Source organism: Rattus rattus, chromosome X (genome assembly GCF_011064425.1).
Source record: "Rattus rattus isolate New Zealand chromosome X, Rrattus_CSIRO_v1, whole genome shotgun sequence".
NCBI classification, from domain to species: Eukaryota; Metazoa; Chordata; class Mammalia; order Rodentia; family Muridae; genus Rattus; species Rattus rattus.
In genome coordinates this window covers 17,143,898-17,153,004 of record NC_046172.1, presented here as the reverse complement: position 1 = coordinate 17,153,004, position 9,107 = coordinate 17,143,898, and the positions used below count along the sequence as shown (strand labels likewise).

Genomic DNA, 9,107 nt, shown 5'->3' with positions numbered 1-9,107 from the left:
AAGTCATTTTGGTACATAACTTCTATTATTTTCTCTGTGTCAGTTTCCATGATCTGTCAATTGATGAGCATTGGGTGTTGAAGTCATCTACTATTATTGTGTGTAGTTTAATGTATGCTTTGAGCTTTAGTAAAATTTCTTTTATGAATGGTAATATCCTTGCATTTGAAGCACAGATGTTCAGAATTGAGAGTTACTCTTGGTAGATTTTTTTCTTTGATGAGTATGACTTGTCCTTACTTATCTTTTTGGATAACATTTGGCTGAAAATCTACTTCATTTGATATTATAATGGTTACTCTAGCTTGTTTCTTGGGACTATACTTTTGGAAAAAAATTTCCCTGCCTTTTACTCTTATGTAATGCTGTCTTTGTCCTGTATGCAGCAAAATGCTGGTTCCAGTTTACATATCCAATCTGTTGGTCTTTGTCTTTTTATTGGGGATTTGAGTCCACTAATATTTAAAGGTACTAAGGAATAGTGATTGTTTCCTGTTATTTTTGTCATAAGAGGTAGGATTATGTTTATGTGACTATTATCTTTATAGTTTATTGCAAGATTACTTTCTTGCTTTTCTTGGGTGTAGTTTCTATCCATTTGTTGGAGTTCTCCATCTATTATTGTTTGTAGGAATGGATTTTTTGAAATATATTGTGTAAATTTTTTTTCATGGAATTACTTGGTTTCTCCCTCTATTGTAATTGAGTGTTTTGCTGGATATAGTAGCCTGTACTATTATTTGTTTTCGTTTATGTTCTGTATCACATCAGTTCAGGATCTGCTAGTTTTCATAGTCTTTGATAAGAAGTCTGGTGTGATTCTGATAGGTCTGACTTTATATGTTACTTGAACTTTTTACTTTATTGCTTTTAATATTTATTCTTAGTTTTGTATTTTTGGTGATTTTGCTATTATGGGACAGGAGGAATTTATTTCTGGTACAATCTGTTTGGAATTTTATAGGCTTCTTGTATGTTCATGAGCATCTCTTTCTTTAGGTTAGAGAAATTTTCTTCTAAAATTTTGTTGAAGGCATTTACTGGCACACTTTCATTGGGAATCTTCATTCTCTGCTCTACCTATTATTCACAGATTTGGTCTTCTCATTGTGCCCTGGATTTACTGGATGTTTTGGGTTAGGAGCTTTTTGCTTTTTGCATTTTCTTTGATGGTTATGACAATGTTTTCTATGGTATCATCTACCCCTGAGATTCTTTTTTCTATCACTTATATTCTGATAGTGATACTTGCATGTATGGCTCCTGATCGCCTTCCTAGGTTTTCTATCTCCAGAGTTGTCTCCCTTTGTGATTTTTTATTGTTTCCATTTCCATTTTTAGATTCTTGATGGTTTTGTTCAATTCCCTTACCTATATGTTTGTGTTTTACTGTAATTCTTTCAGGTGTGTGTGTGTGTGTGTGTGTGTGTGTGTGTGTGTGTGTGTGTGTGTGTGTGTGTGCGTGTATGCTCAGTTCCTCATTGAGAGCTTCTACTTTTTTTTCCTGGGTTCACCTGTATTTTTTAAAGGACATATTTATGTCCTTCTTAAAATCTCTATTATCATGAGATGTGTTTTTAAATCCACATCTTGCTTTTACAGTGTGCTGGGATATCCAGTATTTGCTGTGGTAGGAGAACTTGGTCCTGATGATACTAAGTAGTCTTGATTTCTGTTGTTTAGGTTCTTCTGTTTGCCTTTTGCCAACTGGTTATCTTTGATGCTAGTTGATCTTGCTGTCTGTGACTGGAGCATGTTCATCCTGTGGACCTATTAGCCTGTGAGCCTGTTATCTTTGGAGTGGTCTCCTGGCAGACCAGCTCTCTGCTAAAATGTTTTGTTTCTGAGGAATGTGAGTTAGCTCTAGCTCTGGATGCAGATGGAGACCAGAATGGTCTTGTCCCAGGCTCCCCTTTGGCCACTGAGCCCTGTGCACTCCCAGCAGTTCTCTCTTTGCACAGTTAGTAGAGAGAAAGTGGGGTCCTACATGTGAGCTGTGGGGTTAGGAGGAAAGTGCTACTGGCAGACTAGCTCACTGTGGGCAGATTTTGTGTCCAAGGGCTGTGATACAACCCAGCTCTGGGCACAGTTGGAGAACCTTGTTTGCTTTTTCTTTTTTCATTTGCTTGTAAAGAAGATAAATAATGAAGGCATTGCTTGTTTCTTTCTAATGGTATTTCTCTTTTTTGTTAGTTTTTGTTCTTCAGAAAGAGACAAATTAGGAAGACATGGAGTTGTATGCTGAAGGAGGTGAAGAGGAGCTGTGAGAAGATAGGGAAGGATAAAGAATATTCAGAATTTACACCATGATTTTTCAGTAAGATAAAAATACAAGAAACCCATTCCAGGAGCAGCATAAATACAAGCTTGACATCAGAGTATGAGATACTGCTCCTAGTTGAGTTTGAGTAGAACTCCAGTATGTGAACATGTATTCACTCTGTTAATAATGATTTAGGAAGGATTTTTCTTTGTGGAGAAAACACATGTTGGATTGGCTACAGGTATACAATGAGATGTGAGTGTAAGATGTTTTTCTTAAAAATAGAGAATAGAATGTAAGGATAACCCTGATAGTGGGTTTGTGGCAAGAGTCATCAGGAAAACCAGTGAGTGATACACAGAAACACCATGGCATATACAGATAGTATATGTGGTTATATATCTGTTGAACAAAACATGTACAGTCACAGGCCTGTTGGAAATTACACTTGTAAAATCAGTACACAGACTATGGTGGGACTAAGAGTGTATTTCTCAGAGATAGCTAACTTCTGGGTGAACAGTACAGGTGTGGGATGCTCACAGCTAAGAATGGGAGAAAGAGGATAGTACAGGAAGGACAAGTTCTCTCCAGCGTCTTGGGAGCTTATGAAAAAAACCAGTGCCTGAGTTTCATGTCTGGAGCTTTGCATAGGAATGAGAATATAGCTCATGTGGACTTGGTGTCTAGGAAGCACAACATAAAAAAAATTTCTGAAGCTACTATGTTTGGTATTCCATATGGTACTTGTGGATGAAGTTTTATGAAGCATCATCAGACAACAAAATGATATAATATGGTTGTCCAGAAATAGGCGTTCTGTAATGGAGATGGCACACATAGTTTTCCTTCTAGTGGAATCAGCCAAGAAAACCAGTGCATGAACTGGATGACCATAGATAGCTATATGAGTAGAGACAGCACTGCACAGTGACATACGTTGTAGCACACAATGAAGACCATATGCAAAGGGCACAGCCAGATATAGGTGTGGGTTTTAGAGATGGTACAACAGAGCCTAGTTTTGGAGTTTTAAGCAGGGAAATCAAGCCTAGGAATTATTGAATCAGAGATAGCATTACAGAGGTTTCATACTGTGAAAATAGTATGGAGAGGCTTGATTCTGATGGAATGCTGCAGGGAAAGCAAATGTTGGATCTGATAGGTAGAGCTTAATATAGGAATATATAGATGGTTATGGCATGTCATTCTCTGGAGAACACAAGACATGACTGTTAAGAGTTTTTGCATAATTGTGTATGGATTCCCATACCAGGGTATGTCTGAATGTCAGGTAGGTGTAGTTAAGGTGGAATTCACCATATGTAGAGAGTGAAGGATCTGTGTGACTATATATATTTAAGCAAAAATTGGGTGGTTCTCCTAGGAAGTAATCTTGAGTCTCATACAACAAGGCCATGGGTGAATTACATACATCTCATTATACTCATTTTAAGATGGAGATGCAACAATTGGGCATGATTCTGTGGAAGGAGTTTGCTCATTAGAGAAAGACAGAGCAGAAACTGAACAGTTGAACACCATAGATTAACTGAGAAATCAAGGAAATAATCTACAGAAAGTGTTTATGTATAGACCATGAGTATACACTACTAATTTAATGACTTGATCTTTATGGCTACCTCGGCTTGCTGTCTTTTAAAACTCAGGACGATTTACTCAAATGTGGTATCATGCATAGTGCCCTGGGCACTCCAGTATCAATCACTTAATGAAAAGAACATTCTATAGGCTTTACAATGGCCAATTTCTTCTTAGATGATTCTAGATTGTGTGACACTAACAAAATCAAAATGACATGAATCAAAGCCATATGAACAAACTAATAGCAGTCAGGCTGCAAATCAGTCTGTACAAAGAACGTCAACCTATTCCATATGGTACTGAAGAGAAGATACACTAATATAGAATAATAAAAATTTGAACTACAGAGAAAATGTGTGTCAGAGCTAAAGTCTCTGCAAGGGGGTCCATAAAGAGAATGTTCGAGGTGGAGTGAATTCTTCAGTAGATACCCCATGATTATGGAGATTCCAAGACCATGAGTGATGTGCTATGGAGGGATGCATTTATGTAATACACACTGCTCAAGAAGCAGGATGCATACATCATCCAGCACAGCTGGAAATCTAGGAACATTTAAGACCTTTGAAGTTAAAATAGTCCTGCATGATTTCATTAGATGATAATAAATACAAAGACTTGTTGGGAGTTTACCTTCACAAGTTTAGGTCTCTTTCTCTCAGCTCTTCCTTTGCTGTGTCAACTTTCCTTCTTTTATATTGTGAATATTTATAGTGTTTTACCTCATGCTAGAAGTATGTGAGTCAATTTATGACTGCCAAGGGCTCATAGTCAAAAAACTTCCCTGAGTCACAAAAGAGTTTTTATATTAGTGAACAAACTTAGGTGTGTTAAAAACAAAGGATAACTATTAGATAGCATTAATTTCTTTTTTCTGTATAAAGTGCTTTTCCTTCTATTGGGGCAAACAAGCCGTGATTTCTCTTAAGCAAAAAGTGTGTGGTTCTACTAGGAAGTAATCTGGGATCACAAAAAACAAAGGCCATGGGTCAATAATATATATCTTATTAAACTCATTTTAAGATGGTGATGTTGCAATTGGCCTATAGATAATTATGTTGGCTATCAAACTAATATGATTTCCAATGCAGTGATACAGAAGGTAATATAAGAAAAACAGTTTTAAAAATGTTCTTCTTGAAGTTCATAGTTCTTGTTCCATTCAAAGCACAAAGGGAAAGCCTGGTCACCTGAGATTGTCCACAAAGAAACAGAATTGACCAATTCACATATACAGAATAACCTTTCTATTCCAGAAAAATAGCAATACTCTCCAAAAACAATGCTATGATGTCTAGCTCTTCCCTCAATTCACTTTTGTACCTAAGGGTCTAACACAGGGACATAATCACTGATCTTTGTTTAGGTTTCAGCTTCCTCATAATGCACTTTCAGTTGGTATTATTTGTGTTTAATTTTACATGTTTTTTGTCAGTCCATATGCATGCTACTCCTTGTTGGCAAAATATGAACACAATATAAAAATATTAATCGTAAACACAGAGAATAAAATTGATGGTTTATTAGAACAAGTTAATGACTACATGAGTTTTGTGTGTCAATTGGAAATTTCTTCTAGGAGCTGTCTGACAGATGTTGGAAATGCAGGCGCCCTCACTTCAGGCCTCTTGAAGGGCCACTTTGGAAACACATTTGGCCTTCAATTTACTCTGTAGTTTCAAATAGCTTATCTCAGAGAGAAATATTATCACACCAAAAAGTGCCATGGTTGCAGTCAGGACCCCTATAGGGAACACAGCTGTCATATGTTTGCTTTTCAAGGCTTCTTTCTTGACAGGGAAGTTAGGTGGAAAATCAAGAGTGGTTTGACCATAAAGATCTACCATATGGTTCCAGCTCACAGCAACAAATGTGAAGAGGCTGCTAACTCCCAAAATTAAGGCAGAGATCTTGTAGCAATATATCTGGATCTCTAGAAATGGGTCTTTCATGCAGCTTATCTTGAAAGCTATTGCACTGAAAACCAGAACTACAGGCTTCATAAAAATAGCCCATTCTATAAGGTTCTGTGCACACTGAAATTCATTTGAAATGGTCCACGTTGAATCAATAGGTGTATGAACCAGGATATTAATTAGAGTTCCTGAGATGTTAAATTCTTGAGGGTAATAAGCTTCCCAAAGTCCAAAGGACACAAACTGCACAACATTGTTTTCAAATTCCCATAGACGCCAGTATTGGTTGCTGATAATGACTATTTCAAACACCAAAGCTGATAGGCTGCTAAAAAGGCCACTCAACTTGAAGATGCATTCCTTCTCTTTGGAAAATCTGAAGATTGGATTAAACATGTATAATGTTAGGCCAGAAATAAAGGAATATAAGAGAAGAAAATAAGTCACTGTAAATAGCACTAAGCTCTCATACCATGTTTGCATTGTTGCATAGTTGTATTTCAATAGCCTATATACAGATGAGGATTTAACACACATTAGAAAAGAATGTAAAAAGTCTAGAAATCCAGGAAAATGGCAGGAATATCTTTTACAAGATATTTTGGACATCAGTTTTGTCCTGTTTAGATGATATACATATATATATATTTCCTATTTTTATATATAAAATTAATAATGAAAATAAATTTACAATATTATATATGTGATAATTTTTATTTCAACTGTGTTTACAATAAATCAATTTTATAAGTGACTGAAATGAGAATACAGCTCAGAATAATTGCATTTCTAAATTATGTTACTGGACTATTACAAACACACTGAATCCGTCTATATGGTCTGCTGAAAGAATAAAAAAATGACAAATGATAAAGATGGTATATCATTTGATGTCCAAATTCTATGCTTGAGTTGTATATATTTTTGTATGTGTTCTTGATTGTGCTTGTGTGTACATGTGCTATCTAGCAATGTGTGACTACTTAAATTCGCTCCACCATGATGCAAAGTTAAATTTTATATGTAAAACATAAGGAATGATGCATATTATATCTTTTCTAACAATTAAATCAGTGTTCCTCATTCTATATATTTGTTTCATTTTATTGAAATGTATAAAGTATCCCGACTACATTAAGTGAGTAACTGACTTAAACACCACCCAAAATCTCCACCCAAAATATGTTCAAAGTTATTTTGATCACTTTTCAGTTAACATCTTTATATCTTGTGGTAAGGCACATTAAATATATGCCCTACTGGGTGCAGTTGGTACTTGAGAACAAAGTAGAAGACTAAGCAATGACATTGTTCCTCCATATGAGCAAGGTTTGAAGGACCTACAATCTGGATCTCTTTGCAATGTAAACATTGCTACCAATTCCCCACTGCTCCACAATCTTTGTGGAATGTGCTTCATAACTGGGAGAAACAACAGCTTATACTTCTTGGGAAATAATATCAGCGAGATTCAAATAGTCAATTTGCAAGAGATGTTGGCCTGTATAATACTCTGCCCATATGCATTCCAAGGCAGGTCTGGGACAGTGCATGTGAAGAGCAATGACTTTTGAAGTTGAACTGGAATTCAGTAGAGAATGCTGTTGTACACGACTAATGAGTTATAGCCTAGATGGATTTTGTTCTACCCAACTCAAAATTCTGTGAAGTAGATACATGAGTTTCAGAAAGAGAAAAATTTCAAACCTCCATGTAAATTTTATGTTGTTACCTTTGTGTATCAGGGGTGAAGAGATCCATTTGAAAGAAGCTGATATCATAGATATCTTCCAAATAACAGGAAATGTTGACCAGAGATTGGGTCACACAAGAAGTGAATCACCTTCAGTATAAAAAATTATTCCATTACGCAGGTATTTGAGCTCAGATCAGTGCCTCACTAATCAACTCCTGCCTCACACAAACATCTTCATTTCTCTCCTGTGCTTTGTTTAATTTGAGCCTCATTTATATCCTTCAGGGGGATTAGCACATCTGACATTCCTCACCCTCCAATGAGATCCAAACAATCGTTGCCCCATTTTATACAAAGGAGAACAACACAGAGATCCTAAATCATATGCTAAACTCTAGGACAATACACAGGAATAATGGGTAGTAGAGTCTATTGAGCCCTCAAATGATCGCACAGGGCTTTTCTGCAGTATGATATTATTAAGACTTTTCTCAAATGGAAATTATTTCAAGAAATAGCCTAATCATGTCAGTGGCCTTTGAAAGTGAAAATGGTTAATAAAAACAATAAGCAAAATATAAAATACTTGCCTCTTTGTGTGTTGTATGTATGAAGACCAAATATTCGTGACCACCAAATGTAAGTGTTTCTAGAAATTCTGACGTTTCCATGGCCACCAGAGATGAATGGTAGATTGTGAGCAATGATTTGGGGTTGAACAAAAAAATTTAAAGACAAACAGGGGTTAATATCCCTTTTTATATGAGAACCTTTTAATATGAAATTAATCTAACTCACTTATTAATTTAAAATTGTTGTCATACTATATACTTTGATGAAGAATGCTCCCATCATTGTTTTCCATTCCCAATGCTACTCACAACTCTACTCACCCATATTGATGTGCATTCACCATTTGCTCCATGTATGTGGATGTGTACAAAACCCCGTAAAACATACAAAGTTTAGAAAGGAAAAGTCAAAATGAATAAATGGTGTCATTTGTGTGTTGGTCACCTATTCCTAGTCATGGGACCTGCCCTTGAGTGTGATGAATATGTCAAATTATATGCCATTTTATAGCTCTGAATTTCTTTTGCTTAGCAGGTATCAATTGCAAACAGCTTATTGATTAGTGGTGATTCTTTGTGTTTACTACCCTATAGTAATAGCATATTTTCTGGTTTGTTAGTGTATAGGACTTATGTGTTCTGTCAAATACTTTCTGAACTTTTATGTGGTAACAGTCATATTTGGTTTGAAGGACAGTGTTCCCTAAGAGTCATCTACCATCTCTACTCCAACAATATTTCCTCCTCCTCTTCTACATAGATTCCCATGACTGGCGGAGTGGTTTGATGGAGGCATCTCATTTAGGACTCAGTAGTTCAGTGTCTCCCACACTATGGGCATTGACCAAGTGTGTGGTTCTGTGTTAAATACAATCTACTGAAGAAGACACTTCTTGATGACTGTGAGTGAAGAACTAATATATGTGTATAACATTGTTTCTTTAGCACTTATTCTTTTTTACAACGCTCCTTTAGCAGAATTATAGTAAGTAGTTTTCCATGAACTATATAATCTTAGGGTCCTTTAATCTTCAGCAGTCTTTTCTATGAGTTAC

The 9,107-nt window shown here is 36.0% G+C and overlaps 1 protein-coding gene across 1 annotated transcript; it reads right to left on the bottom strand.

Moving 5' to 3' along the window:
- Positions 1-5,487: 5,487 nt before the first annotated feature.
- Positions 5,488-7,545, bottom strand: LOC116889332. The gene is made up of 2 exons (XM_032890450.1): positions 7,517-7,545; positions 5,488-6,160 (listed from the first exon to the last, which is right to left on the bottom strand). Exons 1-2 carry the CDS (start codon positions 7,543-7,545, stop codon positions 5,488-5,490), a joined length of 702 nt encoding a protein of 233 aa, XP_032746341.1.
- Positions 7,546-9,107: the final 1,562 nt, after the last annotated feature.

Excerpts from the sequence above, each read along its gene's own strand:
- LOC116889332 (XM_032890450.1), bottom strand. The coding sequence starts at position 7,545 with ATGGATCTCTTCACCCCTGATACACAAAG. Across the intron at positions 6,161-7,516 it reads TTCACCCCTGATACACAAAG|ATTTTCCAAAGAGAAGGAAT; the intron begins GTAACAACATAA and ends TCCAATCTTCAG.